Source organism: Typha angustifolia, chromosome 5 (assembly GCF_048772165.1).
Source record: "Typha angustifolia cultivar Huaian chromosome 5, ASM4877216v1, whole genome shotgun sequence".
Lineage (NCBI taxonomy): Eukaryota > Viridiplantae > Streptophyta > Magnoliopsida > Poales > Typhaceae > Typha > Typha angustifolia.
The window spans coordinates 6,052,997-6,074,469 of NC_133243.1; the positions used below are offsets into that span (position 1 = coordinate 6,052,997).

The window sequence follows — 21,473 nt, forward strand, 5'->3', positions numbered from 1 at the left end:
CTTTTAAAAAATTACAAAATCATCAAAAGGTGTTAATGAAAAATGATGAAAATGCAGGCTTGTGAAAATTTCCCTAAAATGTCTTTCCTGCAACAGCAGAGAATCATGCTCTAGCAGAGCATCAGGGTGAAGGCCCTTGCTCCAGCTTGAGTTTTAAATAGATTCACTGTTATTCAGAAATGTACAAATACAACAGTATATAACCTAGGAGCATTTGCAATTACCTCCAGTATCAGCATGCAGTTCTGTAGGTAAGCAGTGAAAAATCAATTCCTGCTTCATTATCAATTGACTATTCCCTGTGTGAACTGAGTTTTTACAGTTTACCCTAAAGAAAGAAGGGGATCAAAGCTGCCACCGATCTGACATGGATACATAAACGATGTACAAACACTTGGACCTACTGCTTGTATCCCATCAACTTGCAATAGATTTAGCTATTGCCAGAGTCAATCTTAGGCAACTAAAACAAATAATTAACTATCAAGAGATTCGCCACTGGGGCATCGGTCCATAGAAACATCCTTCTCTAGCTCGTTAATTAACTGCTCAATATTTCTTCTGTAAATTGGCATGTAATGATCGTTGATCATCATTTGAGAAAGCCTCAACTTGCCATATAATGATCTTGGTGTCAAAAAGATCCCGATCTTTTGATCTGATTGTTTCATATCATCCTGTTCTGGTATTGCATCTTCTTGATTTCTCATCTCCTCTGGGAGGAATGTTACAATGTGCATGACTTTTCCTGGGGGATAGAATCTATGCATTTCCTTATTTTCAGTAATCACTTCTGCTGATGTGCTCTCAGCCTTCTCAATAGCAGCATTCTCCTCCTTAATTATTTCTTTCACTGTGTCAGCATCTTCACTTTCCCTTGGCCTGGATAATTCATTCTCAAGTTGCTGCCACAGCTCTACCTCAGTCATGCTGTCCTCAATTCTACCATGACCTATGAGATCCTCACCATCACTACCACCCTCATCATCCTCCATCTCAGCAGCATGAGATGCTTCTATAGAACGAGAGCACTCTGCAGTCCAACCTACACCTTCGGAAGTAATGAGATCGGTGGTTTCAATGATGCTATTTTCAGTTATTGTCAGAAGAGGGTCAGCGGTATCAGTTGTGGAGGTAGATGCTTCTCTATTGTCTTCTTCTAATGTCATGCTCAACACAGAAGGCTTATTACGTTGGCGGGGCCCGATACATGACCATGATGACAGCCTAAGTGGTGGCCTAGCCCATGCAGCTTGAGCCACATTCCGTGCACTTTTCATCACGACCTAAGGAGAAAAAAAACAAGATCTTGCTCTCAGTAATGGAAGGGGAAAAACTAATTTGCTCATAATATCACCCCACTATAGAAGGTAACACAAATTTGACTACTATTTGAGTATTCCCATGCCCCAAGTCCTAATATAAACAAAACTGAGAATTTGTTAAAAAGGCCATGGGTACTACATTTACCTATAACCAATATTGTTTCTAAATCTTTTAGCTAGTGATTTTCATCCATCATAAATGTCAAAATGACTACATATCGGCAGGAAAACACATATATAGGTCAAAGTATACGGAGCACACCTGTGTTCCAGTAGAGACTGGACGAAGGATTGCACCAGCTCCAGCTACTCTTGCTTTAGCATTGGCAATAGATGGAAGTCGAGAACCCAAGGCAGATGCAGAACGATAAACTGTACTTAAAATTCTTGTGTGCTCAATTTGATTTCGCAAATCATTTAGCCAGGCTGATGCTGTCACCTGTTCAATGTGAAAATAAAAGTTTTAAATTATGTAAATCCACAACTGATTGAAATAATGAATACAAGTGAAAGATAAAAATCAAGTTTATGTGAGAAGATCTTCAAAGGAGTCTAATCAATATCCTCTAAAACATTCGCAAACTTAACATATATTATTAAGACACAAAATGTCATTGTACCAAATAATCCTGATTGGTTATTAGCAGCTCCCCAATTAAATATGATTATCCTATTATAGTTTCAGCCCATAAGAAGCATTGAGAACTTGCTACTCATAGTTTTTCCAAAATAACAACAAATTTGTGCATAAGTTGTCAAAAAGAAAAAGGATACATATAAAAGCTGGTATCACCACACCATGCTAATTAGAGTCAAGAAGACCATGTCCATGTTTCTGTACATAACATAATAGCAGGCAATGAATCTCGACTGGCTAATCATTTGATAAATCAAGACTAAAGAAATTTGTTATACTACTTTGTTGAGAGACTAATCCTCTTCTACTACTCTCAAAGAGAATCAACTTCAGTCTAAAATTAGCTCAAAATGTGCATGGACACAAATTGACCCACTTTTAATTGCAGATATATGGAAAACATTGATGAACATGATGCAGAAACAAATAGATATTGCCATGAAATTATGCAAACATTTTGTCAGCTCAAAATAAATATACAAGAAGCAATTTTTCATAGGATCATGAAAAATAAATAGACAAGCAGCAATTTTTTCATAGGATCATGATAAACTTAAGGTTATGTATATTTACATTGTCTTCCTCATGTTCTCCAACAAATCATGAATATGATAAAATTCTATTGGCATATTATATTCCTCAAAATAAAAACTCTTTCAATCTATTTCAACTTTTATCAATATTTTGAAAGACAGCCGTGGGTGGCGGGCCACCCACCACTTAGCCGCCATGGCGTAAGGCGGGCGACAAGGTGGGTGACAAGGCAATTTAGTATTTTTAATTTATAAAAATAAAAATTAATCATATATAATACATAATATATACTAAATTATTAATATAGTATATATAAATATTTTAACAGTGGACTACACCAATAGTATACTAATATAGTATATAAAAATTACCAATATAATATATAAAGTTTTAATATATATAGTAATGTAGTATATAGAAAATAATAAATAATACTTGCACTAGTGAGACATACCCACTCAATCCACTGTAGTCTAATACCCTCTATCATTTCTCTTTAACTTACATGTCCAACTCTTCCTCGGTTCCTCTTGACGAAAAAGCCACCTAAGAGAGCTTTCGTATCCTTCCCCTCTTTTTCATTTTCCATTTTCCACTTCACTTCTCTCAACCTCACTGGTGGGAGTATGAAGAGAGAGAAGATTGAGTGAAATAATGAGAGAGAAAGTTAAAGGCCGGTGGCCGCCGGTTGGGATGTGAAAAGAGAGCGAGTGAGATTGTGAGAGAAAATTATGCCCATCTTCTTCATGCAATTGCTGCTTTGCCACCACTTGTCGTCGTTGAAGAGAGGAGCTTAGGTTAGGGCTCAAATCATGGGAAGAGGAACAAATGGAGGATTGAGAATTTTTTTAAAGATTAGTTATCAAACATATTACCCACACCTGACCTACTAGCTTGACCCGCTAGCCTGATTAGACCCATTTATTCCGCCAAAGCAAGCTACTCGGCCTGCCAAGGACGCCAAGTCAGCTCAAACGCCATTACACCGCCGCATTACCTCTATGCAAGGCAACCGGTGCTCCACCCCATCAAGGTGGCCGCCATGGCACCTTTCAAAACACTGACTTTTATAATAGTACATTGCCATCATCCTACAGTTTGCACTTGATCGCACCTCCAACTCAACTTGGAATCAGGAGTGCCTCTCATAAATGGATGAATGTCTTACACTTGGCTAAACCATTATCCGCAGCCATCACCAACCACCATTACCATGACTAATCTGGGAGACTACCATTAAATCACTTCATCAAAGATTGTCATGCTTATCCGCATGCAAAATATATCACAATCTTTTCAGAAAGAACTAGATCCATTGTGTCGATAGCACTTCGGCATTATAACCTACTCTAGTCCCTGGCATCTGTATGGTATTTGAGGCTACATCTCAACATTCCCCTAATCCTTCTTCAACTAGGATACTTCTACTAACATTTAATCAATCAGGAATCTGAGCCCATCCACCCTTACTTCTCTATTGAAATCACGTTTGGCTAGACTCCATTCTACATGTAGGAAGGATCCGATTCAGTCAATTATGAATCTAGCTGAATTCTGTAAGAACAATACAAACTAGCAGCACGAGCAAATAATTTTAATTTCTTATGCTTAATATACTTGCACAACTAGAAGCCATGGACTTCCAGGAATTGTTTACTAACATCAAGTTTTATTTAACCATGTGCCACAAAGATTAATTAGTATGTGAAAAAAAAATGAGATTTTTATGCAGATTCTCACACTAGTCATCATAATGTATAGAATAATTATTATCTTAACTCAAAGTGCCTCTAGTAATTGGTCCCTTGATGTAACCATTATAGTATAAGACTTTAGCTATGGTCCCTTGATATGATCATTAACTTATGGAACTCTAGCTATGACACAGCCAGATGTTATTAGAATATTTTATTTACCTCGCTTCCTTATTTTTACACTAGTATGTTTTCACTTTCTTACAATTAACAATCATATCATGCACATAACTGAAAGACTCGCCTTCCCTAATGGCATTATTATATATGATAATAGAACCATTTACATGTTTAAGATCTAATCCTAGTAACAATTACTCAGGTTTCTACTAATAACATGAGTTTGTAACTTATATTAGCTTGTCTATCCGAAACAACAGATATAGTAGGTTAAAACTTCTACCAGAGGTGTCAAGCTTGAAGTTCTTCAACCAACCAAGAAATACATGCACAAAAGATTGTTGCTCATATGTGGTAAGTACTCAATACATGGACACAATAAAATAATTTCAATCTATGACAAACAACTTATTTATAATTATGATCTCGAGCATGACAAATTACAAGGTGCTAGAGAAGCATCATCAGAAGTCTTCTAGGACAGGATAGGATATTATGTCATAACCTCTTAAAAGTTGTACCGAGCAATAAAAAGATATTCAAGCACAATAAAATCTGTAAGGAATATAGAATTACAGGTAATTCATATGATAAAACTAGCATAACAATCTGCAACACTAGTTTCAAAAAACACTAAGCATTGCTTACTACCTATTTCACAAGTAAAGTTAAGATGAGATCATAGACTTGTCAATGAAAGATTTCAGACCCAATGCCTCACAGAAAAGAACAACTTCCTATGAAATGTAAAAGACAAACATATGATTCAAGTACAACCTCAGAACGTAGATCATCTACGGAAGCAGCTGAAAATGTAGGCACCAAATCAGCTCCATTAATAACTGAAGTAATAAACTGCATGCCTGATTCTGCCAACTCCCATGTCATACAAGCAGCTGAAAGTGCAATAAGGATCATCAATAAATATTATCCTATGAAATGTAAAATTCAGATAGTGGACTACTGCCAGACTACCATACAGTACTAATGTTAATGAAAACTCTGTAATCTCTCTAGATTCTTTTTCTCCTAAACTGGTAGAACTGGTTAGTCCTAATAGAATATATTAGTTTCATAACTTGTTAAAATTGAAAGTAAATACAATTCACAATGGAGCTTTGTTGGTTGGCATTGTTTAGATTTCCTATTATTTCCTAGGAATGCCTTACTCTTTCAAATTTCAAAAACTACAAGCATTTGTACATAAGGGAAAAGATATGAGGGTACAAGGTTGCAAAACCATCGGTTCATGCACCTTTATTATGATCAACAATTCAGTAAACGTGTATAGAATTATCATGAATGATAAATATGCATAAACCATAATAATATTACTAGAATGAGATACAAATGTAATAACAGAAAATTAAAACCCTTGCTTTCCCTTAAACTCATAAATATTAGCAAGGTTTCAAAATTCGGTATCGGGATTAAGATCAGCCATCCTTAAAAACAATACGTATCGGCTGTATCGACCACCATATTGAATCAGACTATTTTTTAATTACGTAAAATTTTAAAAATTATTTTAAAATGCATAAAATTTTCTAAAATTTTAGAAAAATGATAAGAAAGTAATAATTCTCATATATAAAGCCTAAAAACTAAAAAAGTACATTAACTTACCCTCTCTTGCTTTTCTTCCCTCTCTCTATTACTGCCAAGGCAAAAATAAATCTATTTTTTCCTTGCTTTTCTATTCCTCTCTTATTACCAGAAGGCAAAATTTATTTTTCTAATTTTATTTTTTTCATTTCTTCTCTCTCTCTCTCTCTTCCTCCCTCTCTCTCACTCTCCACTCTCTTCTCATCTCTTCTGTTACAGTAACATAGATTGAGAGAGAGAGAGAGACAGAGAAAGAGGGAGGGAAGAGATCTGAGGAAAGAAAGGAAGAAAAGAGAGGGAGGTTAGAGAGAGAGTAAATAGAAATGAAAGAGATGGGGCAATGGAGAGAGAAGAAATGAAAAAAATTAGAGATAAGAGAGAGGGAGAGCCCGTTTCTCAATCCCGATGTTAGATGCTGAATTGTATTTCAAAGCCAATAAAAGTGACATCTTTTTCAATATTATGGGATAAACAACAAGGAATTTTCTCATACAATTATTCCAATTCAACAGGAAGTAGAATATAATGAAATAATTCATGTGAAGATGAAAATCCATACAATCTGCCATAATGGAATTACCATTATCTTTCAGGCAACATAATATAGTCTATTCCAGAGCTAAGGTGTCAATACCCTGCCAAAAACTGTTCAATGTTGAATAAAGTGAACTTAGATATCCATCATTACAGTGTGAGCTCAAGAAATATGACTAATAACCTGAATCTTGTAGCCACATATATTAGAGTTTTGACTATCTCATTCCGCCAGGACAAGAATGACATAATTTGATAATTATCATGGAGCTCTAGAGAATACTCATATAAAGCATGCTGACCAAAAAGAATATAAAAAGTAACAAACCTGGAGCAAATGTTACACAACTAGTGGTGGCAAACTCCTGCTGCTCCCGCAAAATATAAGTTAAAAGGGCTGCTGTGCCTCCACCGAGTGAGTGTCCCACAATCTAAACAGCAAAATTTTGATAAGAGAAAATCAACAGTTGTTTTACGAGAACTCCAAAATATTGAGCATTAATATATCAATGTCTCTGAGTCTATTAGTTCTTAAGTGAAATTCAAGCAACAAAATACTGCATGAAAGTGACAGCAGAAGTAGCTAATGATTAATAGATAGCAGAAATGCCACTTCACATGGTTGGTGCATGAAATACACCAAAATTAAAAACATATTGCCATGTAACTACAACACCAATAACCTGATTGATGACTCATGTGCTGAAATACCAAACTGCAAGGTGTCTTTTTAAACCACAGGAAAGATGAAGTGAAAAATAGAGAACCATTGCAATTATGACAAAATTATAAAGTATGACATTATGACTCACCTTTATCTTGTAATCTGGATATTCATGTAATGCTCTTGTAAGACAAGGAGTTGCGAGCTTTGCAATCCACCGAGCAGCTGCAACCATACCATAGTGTGCATAGCCTAGAACTAAATCGCTAACACCACCCTCAGATATAACAGTATGGTGAAATGGTACTACTGCACCAGTTGCAGCTGTCAAGGTATCTCTGATGCTATGAGTTCCCCTAATTAATAGCAAGATACTTCTTGTGCTTTGGTCAATTAGAATGGTAAAAGCTGGCTTTAAGATCTGCAGAATTTGAGAAAAATCAAGATGTCAATATGATGTGAAGAAAAGTTACTGGCCAAATTTAAGGAAAAAAAAATCCAGAAACTCTTAAAAAAGTATGTTTAAACTTTGACAATCAGGACAGCTTATTACTCACTCCTGCTTTAGGTTCCTGAATAAGAACATCTTCTTTGGAGTAGCCAGTTGCTTCCAAAAATAAAGGGAACGGCTTTTTTGAAAAATGCCAACATAGAGTCAACAAATTCAAAAGATTCTTTAGTTCTGCAACTATTGGGTCTCCTTTAAGCTGTATGCTATCCTTGCCAGCATATATACTGGCTACATGTAAGTTTCCCTGCAAGGTTAGAAGAACAAGGAAGTTAAGAGTTAAGACCATAATTTGGAACCCTCATTATCAAGCACCCATTAGGATTTCAAAAGGATATCAAGTATGAAGCTTGTAGTATGTAAGAGAGAAACATAAACAAAAAAGTTGATAAGTAACACAATTGGCTTTCGCACCAGATCTTAAGAAGAAATAAATTCTTCTGCTCCTTTGGAGCGAAGGCACAAAATGTAAAAAAGTATTTTTTGAGAATTCTCTACATGGTATGATTGTTATGATAAAGAAAATCAACATTTTCTTTCACATAGAATTCAAATTGCTAAGGCCTCATTTTTTTAGTGATAGGGAATTCAAGAATAACATTATTTGCAATTCATTTATTTGAATTATGTATATGTATAAGCTTATTCATGTAAAACTGTAATTACCGCCATGTAGGCATGCATAAGTACAAGTAGAAAATATGTTGGTTGTTATATATGGAATAACCAGTGTGAATTGAGGATGTATTGTATTGAATGGATATACTACTCTAGATGGTGGATAGATAGAGTAAGAACAAAATAATAATTATTAATTACCCATGTCCTCCACCAATCTGCTGTTATAAGATTTCAGATTCTTGCATGTGCAATGCATGAACTACATAAGCAATTCCTGGATTTATGTGTAAAATGCCTGGTTACATGTGTGCAATGCATGAAACTGTATAAGCAATACTTGATTCACAAGGAATAATCAGGTAAATTAATATGTCGTCCATTAAAAGATCCTACATCCATGAAGCTTCAGCTCACAGAAGTACTATTCTCCATGTGTTATCATTTCTAAAATGTACAACTAAAAATTAGGTTCTACATATTAATGTGTTTATTCTTACAGTCAAACTTCATATCATCATAGTCACATAGTATATTTAAAAGTATTACGCTAACAATAAAAAATCATGCTGGTTCTTAATCTACAAGTTCAAAGATCATAAAACAATTCACATACATAACGAATAGAAATCTTCTACTGCCAATACCTGCCTCTTTAGGAGAAAACTGATCCCAAATGCCAGATCCCCTATAGGCCATTTGCCCAAAGTCTCCGAGTAAGTAAACCTCAACGTCTCCGACAACGTCGATATAGTCTCCAACCACGTAGCCGGGGCACGCACCAGCCTCTGCGACACACGACTCCTCCCCGACCGCGTATCTCTCGACCCATCCCCACCGCCATTTTCGTACTCCTCACCATCCTGAGACCTCGCGGCATGCAACTTCCGATTCAGCGTGTAGTAAAGCAGCGCCGCCGCACCGGCGGCCGTCGCCATCGTCGCCGTCGCCATATTGTCTTCAAGATCGAATTCGTGACCTAGGAGAATCTCCAACTTCTCTTTTCCTGAGAAAAAAAAATTCGGTTCGCCACGATTAACAAGAAGCCCTAATCTCCAAATTCCAAAGGAATCAATCGACTTTTCAAAGAATTCGTAGGGACCAAACCCTAATGGAATAATAAGCAGAGGATTCACGGGTACCTGATATCGCTTACCTATCTCCTGTTTGAGGAATTTACTGAGAGGATTCCTTATTCGATCTTCGTCTTCGTCTTCGTCTTCGTTCCTTCCTTGATCTAATAAATTATAAAGAAACCTTGGTTCTTTCCCCCCACTTTCTTTGCCTTTTACGGGAAGCGGTTCCTCGTCTTGTTTTCTTTCTCCTCGCGTTTTTTCATGAGTAAAGAAAAGAGATGCGGCCTTCGACACGGGGTTAGGCGTTTAAGTGGACCCGACCTTAACTGACGGTCAACCAGGAAAAGAACCGGATTCGGTACCGATGTGTCCTACTGTTTATTAATTGATACTTTGGTCAGGTGGGTTTCCCTTTTGTCTACGAGATCAATAAATAGGAAAACATCCGCCGCATTTGTAATGTCGGCTGCCCAGGGAGAAGATAATTAATATGCAATCTAGGTGGTGATTTTAAAAAATAAAAAAGATTTCTTTTTTATCTCCCCTTAGTGGAAGCGAGTATAGAAGAACTACAAGAGACATCGATACAAGAGATATAGAAGAGAGGATAGGATAAGATAAGATCTCCCAAGATCTTAACCTGAGACTCATATCGGCTTGATATACAGCACAGTACCCTCCTACCAACACCCTAATATCATTATTGAAAATATTATACGATATAATTATTTATTAACTTTGATCTAAGATTTAAGTGGAGTTGGCACATTATTATTAATGATAAATTAATAGTGAAATTAAAAAGTTTAGAAGTACTTTATTATCATAATTTTATTTATTTAAATTTATAAAAAAAAAGTGAATAAAATTTTAATTCTTATCATATATTGACTTTGAGTTCACCTCGCCTCATATCAATTTGCGCGCTTGAATACAAATTTGAACCTCTTAAAATTAACCACAATAATAGTAAATATCTTGAGCTTTAGTATTCTGGAATATAGAGGAGAGTTATATGGAGCCAATTTGATGATTTCTTCTCAAGCCACTTTGCAATGCAACTAATATACCGTAATTAAGTTTTAAACTAAATTAAACGTTTTGAAAAAAATTAGAAGCAGACTTGAAATAAATATAACTCCCTTATTTCGATCCTCTTAATAATAGGACCCACATCGAATGATTGAAATATCTAAAATGGCAGGATATAAACCATAACGACAATATCCCCCTTTTTTTCATGCTACCCCCTCAAAGATTTCAAGATGATACGACGTAAGTTGTCAATTAATAGCTTCTCTCCTCATCGTATAACCATCACTATTAACGAATAAAATAATGCCATAACTATCACTGTTAATAAATAAGATAATGCCATAACTATCACTGTTAATAAATAAGATAATGCCATAACTATCACTGTTAATAAATAAGATAATACAGTATTAAAATAGATATTTATAGAGTGATTGTGACCATAACATTAAAAAAAATCACAGGCAATTGACATCTTTTGAGTCCAGTTTTCTGATATTCCTGAGGAAAAGAATATAGAAGTTTCGCTTTTAACTTAACGTCAAAACGCTCCTGCCAAGCTATCAACAGCAGGACCAACGTTATTGCTTACAAGATGAGGAAACTGTGTTAAGAATAGCTTCATATAGAGCTTATATTATATACAAATGCCCCACTTCTGAGAAAAACCGAAAAAGAACAAGATAAAAGTATATTTCCAGAGTTCGAAACCTAGCAGCATCAATGTAACTGGAATAATTCCATCCTATCATTGAACTGTTGAAATAAGAACTAAGCAGCAGCAGAGACGGAAAGCCAAAAACTATCCTGATAAATGACAAATGCAACTGGATCAGCTACCAGAGAATGATCTAAATTGCGAAAGTTTGCACCCGATAGATCTTGTTGAAAATGAAAAGAAAAAAAAAAAAAGCAAGTATTCCCCAAAAGATATGTATAACATACGAGTTTATGTTTGCCATCACAGAGTGAGCCTAAAATAATTTACCTTAAAATGACCTTAGGAAAGAAAGTTCCATCATAATCTGCCAGAAGAAAATAAAATGTGAAATTGGATCCTACATATAATATTACATTGCTCTTTAGCCAGACTTTGCTTCTTTTTCTCTTCCTTCAATATTCACATACAAGAATTGCTGTGCTTATCCTACCTTCTTTTTTATGTTGCTCCCTTTTCTCATATCTTATACTTTGACAGTGTTATTATATGACAACCTGGAGGAGACCGGGTTGAGGCTGGGTGTAACGAAGGCCCTCTTCCAAAAGGAACTGCTCAACAGCAACTGGCAACCTTGCAGGAGTCCGTGAACCTTTAGTATGGTGCCCTGTCCCAACACAAATCATGACCTGAAGTCGTTGGCCAGCAGACCTTGCAGTGCGCCTCAGAATGCCTAGTTCATGTTTTAGAATATGGATTGCTTCAGTTACATGAAGACCGTGCAAGTCAATTAGACGATCTTGCTCTTGGCCATATCCCTGGAATTCAGAAGCAACAGGGTTCCTGCAAAACAAATACCGAGGAAAGAAACCAAACATAAAGAGAAATTTAAGAACTACGTGCATATTCTTAAGAGAAATAGTCTCGATAGGATTGATCCAGTGAACCATGGCGACACACAGCAGTCCATTTGTGATTCTTAAGGCACACTTCTGCTAAAGTTTTCAAATATCATAATCAGTAATGATAAGTCAACAAAAAGATATGCACTGGTTGAAACTTCAGTAGATATCACCAGGCACGTACTTCTAAAAGATGCATGAGCGTAGAATATGCATGAGAATATCTCAAATTTCAAACAACTAAACAGATACCAATCACAATTTTGATAACACGGACTCGTCTAATGCAAACATGAAGTGGCAAAGTCCTTTATTATAAGCAAGGTAGGCTCCATAGTCCTGAAGTTATATTACTGTGATGATAGTAAATAAAAAAATTACAAGGAACCCTAGATTACAATGTAGGACTCAAATTAGCAGTCGAACAAGCATTTACTCAGTACTATCTCATGATTACTAAATTATCTGTCAGCACTGGAGCTGCAGGCAGGCTTACAGGACTTCTGAACGTGGTACCTCATGCACTTCGATGTTTTATTTCTCTTAAGCCACTAGCCTTTCAGTGGAGTAACTTATTGATAATGCATGTATGCATGTTATGTATCAAAACTATGGCAGTGATGGCCATGGGCCTAAAGGAATAAACCTAATTTCTATTAGCTCGCTTGTTAAGCACAAAATGGCAATGCAAATGTAAATTGCAACAAGCTGGCTGCAGTTTCTTGAGACTTCTCTGTTCTTCTTTGACAAAAGAGAGGCAGTTGCCTGTGTAACTTCGATATTAAGATTTCACAAAATAAGAAGACAAGAAAGAAAGCTGACAGATGGTGCAAATTAACAGTTAAGAATGAACCTCTGCCGATATATTGTTTCCCTTGCTTTCCCATGAGCTGCTTTCATTTGCATGTTGTATACCTGCCCTTTTATACTTAGTTCCTTAGCTAGAGCTTTGTTTCCAATAAGATAGGCCTGCCTTGCCTGCCAAGAATCATATTATGAGTTTCTTTACCAACATAATATAAGAAGACCTCAATTAGGTGGAAATTTAACCAGCCTAACAACTATGTTAGGGTGTTAGCAAAATTATCTTGATTAACACAAAGTGGAAACTCCAGATAAATTCCTCCACTTGGAACAGTCATGAAGAGCTTATTTACTTTGAACCCCTAACAGTGGTGCCTGGTGCCGCTAGATTATGTTCGTAATGTAAACTTAGCAACCTCACTTTCTATCATGCTTAAGCAAATCCAAATTTCCTCACATATATATATACAACAGAAGCTTGACTAACGTATAATTCATCGTACACAAGAATAAGGTAAAAAGAAGACATGTCAGGGCCTCAATGACAATCATACTCCTCTTTTGCAATAAAACATATATTATGATTTGAATCCTCATTGAAGGAGTTCTAACTTAAAAATGTTCACCACAGTTTGTATGGATAGGTTGATCATCTGATTAAAATGTAGATGTACAAATTTCCATATTTATTAGTTGGTATAGCCACTATTTGCCCTGATTAACCATTACGATAGTGCCATATATCTTAGAAACATCTTGAAACTTTATTTCCAAACCTACTCTAGATTGGCAAATTTCAACAACAAAAGAAGCTACCAATAATTGGTAGGAAATACTGCATCTTCATGCTATGCATCAAACATGACAAACTACTGTTGTATTAATTTGCTTATATTAGGGGATCCCTGTAAGTAGCTACTTCCATAATAACACAATTTTTTTTCCAATTGTTCAAATCGTCATCTATGACCATATGCTACAGAGTAGAACAAGTCACGCAGCATAATATGTTATGTTATGCCAAGAATATGCATTCCCAGACCAATTGTATCTAGCATTTCTGAAGTCATCAGAAATCGGCATTTCTTTTCTTAAAAGGCAATAACCCACTTAAGAATTAAGATTCCAAGCATTAATATTATCAGTTTACACTTAGAGAAGCTAGTATCAAATTACAAACATATACAGTTATATACCACTATAGTGATTGGGTTTCGGCGTGGAATTGGCCGACAACCAATCCATATCAGGTCAATTCGATCGATACTGACCGATATGGGTCAGATCTAACTAGAATCCGACCTACGAACATCATTTATTTGATATCTCCAAGCCTATTCTCTCTCTCACTCGTTCTCACCCATCAACTCTGGTGCCCACCCGATGATCCGACCATTCAACATTTAGTGAGCTCCTCCGACCAAGATTTAGTAACCTCGAATTTCAGCGACCTCGGGTAAATATTTTTTTTTGTTTTTTGTTTTCTTTCCTTTCTTGTCTCTTTCCAACTCCCCACCTTCTCTTTCTCTCTCTCAGCCGCTCCCTACTCTCTTTTCCTCTCCCTTTCTTTCTTCCACTCTCTTCCTCGCTCTCTTTCTCTTTCTCTCTCTCTTTCTCTCTCTCTTTTTCTTTTGTTGCTGCAGTAACAGAGATGGAGAGGGAGAGAAGAGAGTGCAGAGAAAGAGAAGGCTGCAGCAATTTTTCTGCAATAATAGTGGGAGAAAAGAAAAGATAGAGAGAGAGTAAGAGAGGAAGTTCTCACCTCTCATAATTCTGAGGCAGTAACAAAGCAAGGGAGAGCGCCAGAGAGGGAGCTGTTAGACAGAGGGAGTTTCATGTTTTTACTTGTTTAAGAGTAATGTAAAGGCTAGAAAGAGAGTATTCTGTGACAATAACAGAGAGGGACGAGCTGAGGATGAGAGAGAGATGGTTTCATTTTTTCAAATTTTTAATTATTTTATCTTTTATTTTCTTAATTATGTTATAAATTTGATCTCTATTTAGATTTGGTTTAAATTAAAAGGACTCTAAAAGAGAACCCATATAATACCAACATTGGATGACAAAAGGCAATACTATTAGGTAAAATAAAAAATGTGTCAACTGCAAATGTGTAGCGGTGTTAACCATATGAAAGAAATTTCGATTGAAAGATAAGAAAATATAGCATCTTGCCCTCAAGTGGCTTTGGAAGTCTAAAAGCAAATACTAGCTCGTGTAATAGAAGAAAAAAAAATAATCTCCACAACAAAAAGAATCAACAATTCATCGGGAAATATGAATAACCCTGAAGGAGAAGACGTCGATAATGATAGCAAAGAACAAAGTGAAGAAAATAATAAGGAGAGGCAAATAAGAAGGACAATAAATACATACAAGTAGGTGTATGATATAAGAAGAAACAAAGGTGGTAGCTTTCAACAATTCAGATTAATTCACATGCATGGAGAAAGAGAGTATGAAAGCAGTAGTTTTAAAACTTATGTTAAGTCAAATTGTCTTCATCAATATGTGAAAGAAATTAAACTACTTTCACTTTAATCCACACCAAAACACATAATCAATTAATAATGGACAGATTAGAGAAGTTAGTGTTCTGCTTATAGTGTGAAATGGATGAAGAAAAATTTAAGAGTAACGTAAAAAATGATCAGCTAATTAATTTAAATCATATTTTTTTATAAAAACTCCTTAACTTCATGGATCAAAGAAATGGATGACAGATTATTAGATGATGAAAATAACCCTTGGATGGGGGGGGGGGGATGGACATGACGAACCATTCAATAGTGAGAGATAACAATAACTATTAGTACCAATGATAACTTTGATGATAGGGTAAGAGCCGATGAGAGGGTGAGAAAGGAAGTAGGACTATGGAATATGGTGAGAAGACAGTGACTGCTAGTAGGGATGGCGAGATGAGAGAGAATGGGAGTGACCGAGTGAGAAAGACTGAGATTGAAAAAGGGAGCTTACCTTCACCATCTGCCATGCTGTCATCTGTCGTCCCTCACCAATCACCATTGAAGAAAGGAAAGGCTGAGAAAGGTCAAGAGAGAGCTCGAGAGGATTTAAGAATCGATAGAAAAAGTGAGGATTTTATTTTTAACTAAACTAGGTAGAGCTAACGGCAGGCCTAGTCCACCATGGCTTGCCATGGTCCACAAAACGACATTGCAGTCCGCTAACCTCTCCAAGGCAGTCGGACAACCAAACTGCAGTTGTATACACTATTTGCAAGGCAACCGACATGCTGACCCACTAAGGTGCCAGCAAATTCCCTTTTTCAAAACACTTAATGTAAAAAAACCTACATGCGTCCATTTGAACGTCCAATATGATCATAATTCATATGTACATATGTAAGCTCATGTTCGCAGTATAAATATTTATATATGTATGTGTGTGTGTTTGTGCATGCATGTTGTATATGTATGCATATAAGCACATGTCGTCGCTAAATGCTTACTTGTTCAAAGCATGCATTTCGGATGCGTGCCAAATCACGAGCTTCTCCCCTTGATTCCGAATAAATATTTGCTGTCAAATACAAAAAAAAAACATTTTATAAAGAAAAAAGCAGTTCCTAGACTGAAAAATTAGAAAGAAAATTTAAAAGCTTCTAGAGAGATTAAAAATTTATACAAGAGTATTACCCACTGTTTCACCAGTCTCAAGCCAAATGGGAGCTGCCCGAAGATTGCCAGCACTTTGCAACTTATTTCCAAGAGCAACTTTGCTAGTAGTACTGTATTGTCTAGTTAAATCGTGTGAAACTTTAGTTGAACCAACACGACCATCTTCGGTACCCCTTTTCTCGGTTTTCCGACTACTAATGTCCTGGGAAGCAAGCTTACGGACAGCTGAAACATAATCAGTAGTTCCAGTAGAAATGATGGAAGATTTGTATCCATTATAAGACCCTTGAACATCTTGTGTCTTGTATTTTGGGAACCCACTTTGAGCCTCTGCCATGGGAAGTGCAGGGAAGTCCCCCGCACTAAAGCTCGGAGCAGTATTGCTTGAGTTCAAGTTCTGATTGAAACTACCGTCAACTTGCATCTGCAGTAGAAAATATAATTATGTCAAGAGAAAGTGTCTACTGTCACATAATGTAAGGAAAAAAATGCACAGTGATAAAAAAGTTATGTGAATATAGGAAGTGCATAGCAAACTCGCAATATCATGATTCATGAAGTGGCAATGCTATCATCATGAAAACAAGCACCGATATTATTGACGAAAACAGCTGCAAGACAAAACTCATAGTCAAGAAAGATCCTGAAAACTAGAGAAGATACTTGTGACATTACAAATCAGGCATCAACCTTTAACTAATTACAATTTATAAACAACAGTCTTTTGTTGCAATTAATTGGGCGCCTTTACATGATTCGAATCATTAAGCATTAAACAATACTTAATTGAAAAGAATAAGTTCCTTGAATAGAATAAAGAAAAGAAAATTTACAAATTCTCAACATCCTAGAGGAAGTGCGAACTTTAAACTTTAAAGGTCACTCAAAAGAAATATGATAATTTCTTTTCTTTAATAGAGATCATTTTCTCACAAAACCACTGCATCATAGTTGACCTGCAGTCTAGCTGTATATACCAGATTTGGAAATTAGTCAAATTACCTCAAGTTGAGTGAGTATTTCGATGGTCCAGGTGAGGTCACAGCCATTCGCATAGTATATATCTGCAAGACTCTTGGAAGAAAAACCAGGGAACTGTGATACCAGATAGTCCAGCGGGTCAACAACATCATCACAATACTCACTAGAGGTAGAGGAGTTCTCCAAAAAGCCAGCATTGTAGTGACCATTATAATTGTTTCCCTCATTTCCAGAATGCAGATTGTCAAATAATTGTTGATCCACCATATTCAGAAAAGCAGCTTGTGAGTTATTTCCACAGTACCTTGAACCAGTATATCCCATTCTTTCACTGGAGATTAGACCATCAGTACCTTGTGGAAATACATCCTGAGATGCGCTAGACAACCTGCTGACAGCTGTTTCAGAAAACCGGGAAGTTTCCACACCATCATGCAATGACAAACCAGCAAGTGATAGCAGTCTAGATGGTTGCTCATCTTTCTCCATGATCGTAAAGTCAGGAGTAATATCATCTGGTAGTTGGTTACACCAAAACTGGCGTGCTTCATCATCTGAATTATCAGATTTTGATGAATCCGACCTATCTAGGGTTTTTTTTGCTGAAGACCCAAGGATACTTGAACTGGTAGCATGTGCATCCATGAGGTTTCCAGCAGTAGATTGAGTTAATGGAACAAATGCTGCTGCATTTGGATTTAACTTTGTAACCTTATTTTCTGAATGCAGACTCGAATCATTGTTGTTTGGGGAACCTTTAATGTACAAACTCATCTTTACTTTAAATACAGTTAAGTGATGTTATATATAAAAACCCTCAACGAGAAAGGAATTTCCTTTTAGGATCTATCCCAGCCCTGCAAATTAAATTGGAAAACAATGATCAACAAAACAATCCAAGTGAGAACATGCATATTAAAAATATATAATATAGATAGTGACAGAAAACTGTAGTTAGTTGAGCAAGAATAACCATCAGAAACCTCCTGGATTCCCTACAGTCCTAGAAGAACCAAGAACAGCTATAACTGTAGGCCAACTTTATATATGTAGATAACTTAAGAATACAAGTTAACAAGATGGAAGATTTAGTACAAGATAATCACAAGGGAACCCAAAAAAAAAAAAAAAGATTTTTCTCTCGTCCAACTATTAGAACCTTAAACAGTCACACTTTAAGATTCAAGGATTCACATCTAAAAAGAAGAAGAAGTAATCTTTGGAATACTTACAGAACAAAAGAAGCATCAGAGCTAGAGAATCTAAACAAAATACCCAACGAAATAATTCAAGGTTTCAACAACATAAACAGATCTACATAATACAACTCACACAAATCGATAAAAGAACGAAATCAAGTCTGAGGACTTCCTAACCTTTCTGCCGATCTATTACAGCATAGATCGAAGGAAACCGATCCATAGGCAAGAAGGCCCCGAGTAAAAGAAACAATTCGACGAATTCGGGCTGCTTCCGTCTCAGTCTCTGCTTCTTCTACTGCTATTGTGAGCGATTTCGCTGCGCCTCTTCGACTCGCTGCTTATCACCAACAAGGAGAGATGAAACCCTAACTTCACCTTCGCTGTCACGAATACCACCACAGAAAAGGAGTGGTCTCATACGAAGATAAAACCCCAACCTTTCGCCTTCCTCTGGATTTCTACTTGCTTCTTGGGTCTCTGGGTCTCTCTCTCTCTCTCTCTGTTTGTCTCTTCTCGGGTGATCTGTTGACCCCCAAAGCCAGTGGAATTTAGGACGAGTTTTGGATACGGTGGGACGAGCAATGACCGTGTGATTTACGGAAATTACCTCTATGTCCTTAGAATATTGGTGACCTTTCTCTAGAAAGTTCCAAAGTTAATTTAAAGAAATCTCTTATCATAAGAGGAATATTTCCCACGTAAAAAGATAAAAATAAATAATTCATATTTTAATTAAAAGTCAAAATTAAACTAATTATTTTTAAGTAAATAAATTAAGCTCTTATGCTACACGTACGTCAACCAAATCAAATGAAATATTTCACTTGACTTTTCTTAATGATATATTTCTCTTTATATTTTTTTATGAAGCCTGCAGGCAGCCTAATTATGATACTTAACCACTTCAACCAAAAATTTATTAAATATTAACTCAAACCTCTATGCAAACTATACTCATACTAAACAGTATCTTTTCATTAAGTAGGAAAAGAATTATTAAGATTTTGAGATAGTTTTGAATTCGTGTAAGGAATTTGAATGAACTGTAAATTGAAACCTTTCAAATTTTTTTAAAATCAAATATTTGGAACTGTAGGAAAGCTAGAGTTCCAATTTACTTGGTTGAAGTTAAACTGCTTTAAGCTTCTAATATTGCCCATATATCCATAAGTACAAGTTATTATTTTATTTTCTTTGATCCTGTCACACAGTAATAAAGTTGCATAGGTTATATATGTTGGGTCTGGGCCTAGGATGGCCCAATTCAAGCTCATGTCAGTGTCACACAAATCAAAATAATTATGGCTGTTAATTTTAGGGAATTTTATCAAAAACACAGTAGATTTTACTTTTATTAGCATTTATATCCTACTATATAAGTATTTATAAGATAGCTGAATACTCCTCATTTTATTCTAAAAGTTGATTAGATCTTCAATTTTAATATTTTTAAAAAAAAATTTGCTCAAGAGTATTAAGGTGAATTTATAACTATATTTAACTTAACCATTTATATAGTAAATGGTCGTTAAAAAATTAGCAGCAAGATATTTTTGAGATAATAAATATCCATATGATAGAATGTAAGTAATAAGAAAGGCAAACCATATGATATTTAACTCTAGTTAGATATTATGAGTTCAAACTTTCTCGAGCTCCACATAATGTGAGGCAGAAGCGTTAGAATGATTTATTATCTATTATATGTCTCCTTATTTCTAAAGAGATTCTTAAATAAACATAATTATAAAATTTAAACATCTTTGAGGATATTTTTATCAAAGATATTTTAATAAATTTAGTTAGTACAGATCAATTATTTTTTAGGTAATAAATATCCATACGACATAATGTAAGTAATAAGAAAGGCAAATCATATGATATTTAACTCTAGTTAGATATTATGAGTTCAAACTTCCTCGAGCTCCACATAATATGAGGCAGAAGCGTTGAATGATTTATTATTTATTATATATCTCCTTATTTCTAAAGAGATTCTTAAATAAATATAATTATAAAATTTAAACATCTTTGAGAATATTTTTATCAAAGGCATTTTGATAAATTTAGTTAGTACAGATCAATTAGGTTAGAAAGTCCCTTACACCTATTTTTGTAACTCCACTTGTCGAAATAAATAAGTCATATACTATATACTATGGTGAAGAATAATTAGTCAACCTAATGAAAGAATTGGATTACAAATAGCTCAAAGAAAGGTATTAATCACAAAATCACTAAATTATAATGTGCTATTTAAAAAATTTCCCAGATCTCTCTCTTAATTAGAATTGTCTATCTAATAGTCTGTTCACCTAATAAGATGATTATAACTATTCCTTGGATTACAAGACTTTGGCTGTGATGCTACACTTTAACAGCAAAATTGCATTGCTTACTACTGCTCATACATATGTGACAATCTCATGAAAGCGAAGAAGCTTCAATAGTGATGATGATTTATAACAACATCTTTGATCATTCTAAACATTATTATCTTGTACTAAAAGGATAGCAATAGGCACAGAGCTATCACCAATGATGGCCTAATTGTGTACCTCTCCCAACTTCATCACACATTACAAACTTACAACTAATAATTGCTTATGAAAGAAACAAAGCATAAAAGTTCATTTTCTGTACCTCCACTACAAATTTAAATCATTAGCAGACTTAGTTGTGCAGTCTAATTGTTGAACACTCCAGGATATGTCAAGCACTAGTCGTCCTTTTCCTACAGTTTAATTGCTCAACCATTATTCCGATTTTAATTTATGTTTAACCTGCCTATGATCCAGACTAAATTATAATTAAAGATAGTTGTCTCAAAATGCCACTGTTAATTTACAATTTAAAATTTTAAAGTAAATAACGA

At 35.4% G+C, this 21,473-nt stretch overlaps 2 protein-coding genes across 3 annotated transcripts; both read right to left on the minus strand.

The window, feature by feature from the left end:
* Positions 1 to 15: 15 nt before the first annotated feature.
* On the minus strand, positions 16 to 9,646 carry LOC140760628 (uncharacterized). Of its 2 annotated transcripts, none has more exons than XM_073097662.1 (8): positions 9,456 to 9,646; positions 8,947 to 9,305; positions 7,731 to 7,928; positions 7,322 to 7,594; positions 6,838 to 6,940; positions 5,148 to 5,266; positions 1,588 to 1,764; positions 16 to 1,286 (listed from the first exon to the last, which is right to left on the minus strand). In XM_073097662.1, the coding sequence occupies exons 2-8, from the start codon at positions 9,250 to 9,252 to the stop codon at positions 477 to 479; spliced, it is 1,986 nt and encodes a 661-aa protein (XP_072953763.1). In that variant the 5' UTR covers positions 9,253 to 9,305; positions 9,456 to 9,646; the 3' UTR covers positions 16 to 476. The 2 variants fall into 2 exon arrangements, with proteins under 2 accessions (XP_072953763.1, XP_072953764.1); XM_073097663.1 differs by having other exon boundaries at positions 9,442 to 9,646.
* Positions 9,647 to 11,238: 1,592 nt separating this feature from the next.
* LOC140760632 (polyadenylate-binding protein-interacting protein 7-like) lies at positions 11,239 to 19,119 on the minus strand. The gene is made up of 6 exons (XM_073097666.1): positions 18,773 to 19,119; positions 17,418 to 18,253; positions 16,434 to 16,839; positions 16,247 to 16,317; positions 12,824 to 12,948; positions 11,239 to 11,911 (listed from the first exon to the last, which is right to left on the minus strand). Exons 2-6 carry the CDS (start codon positions 18,168 to 18,170, stop codon positions 11,614 to 11,616), a joined length of 1,653 nt encoding a protein of 550 aa, XP_072953767.1. The 5' UTR covers positions 18,171 to 18,253; positions 18,773 to 19,119; the 3' UTR covers positions 11,239 to 11,613.
* Positions 19,120 to 21,473: the final 2,354 nt, after the last annotated feature.

Excerpts from the sequence above, each read along its gene's own strand:
- LOC140760632 (XM_073097666.1), bottom strand. The coding sequence starts at position 18,170 with ATGAGTTTGTACATTAAAGGTTCCCCAAACAACAATGATTCGAGTCTG. Across the intron at positions 16,840-17,417 it reads AAATACTCACTCAACTTGAG|ATGCAAGTTGACGGTAGTTT; the intron begins GTAATTTGACTA and ends TTTCTACTGCAG. Across the intron at positions 12,949-16,246 it reads GAAATGCATGCTTTGAACAA|GCAAGGCAGGCCTATCTTAT; the intron begins GTAAGCATTTAG and ends GATTCTTGGCAG.
- LOC140760628 (XM_073097662.1), bottom strand. The coding sequence starts at position 9,252 with ATGGCGACGGCGACGATGGCGACGGCCGCCGGTGCGGCGGCGCTGCTT. Across the intron at positions 7,595-7,730 it reads TTCAGGAACCTAAAGCAGGA|ATCTTAAAGCCAGCTTTTAC; the intron begins GTGAGTAATAAG and ends CAAATTCTGCAG. Across the intron at positions 1,765-5,147 it reads TAGATGATCTACGTTCTGAG|GTGACAGCATCAGCCTGGCT; the intron begins GTTGTACTTGAA and ends CACATTGAACAG.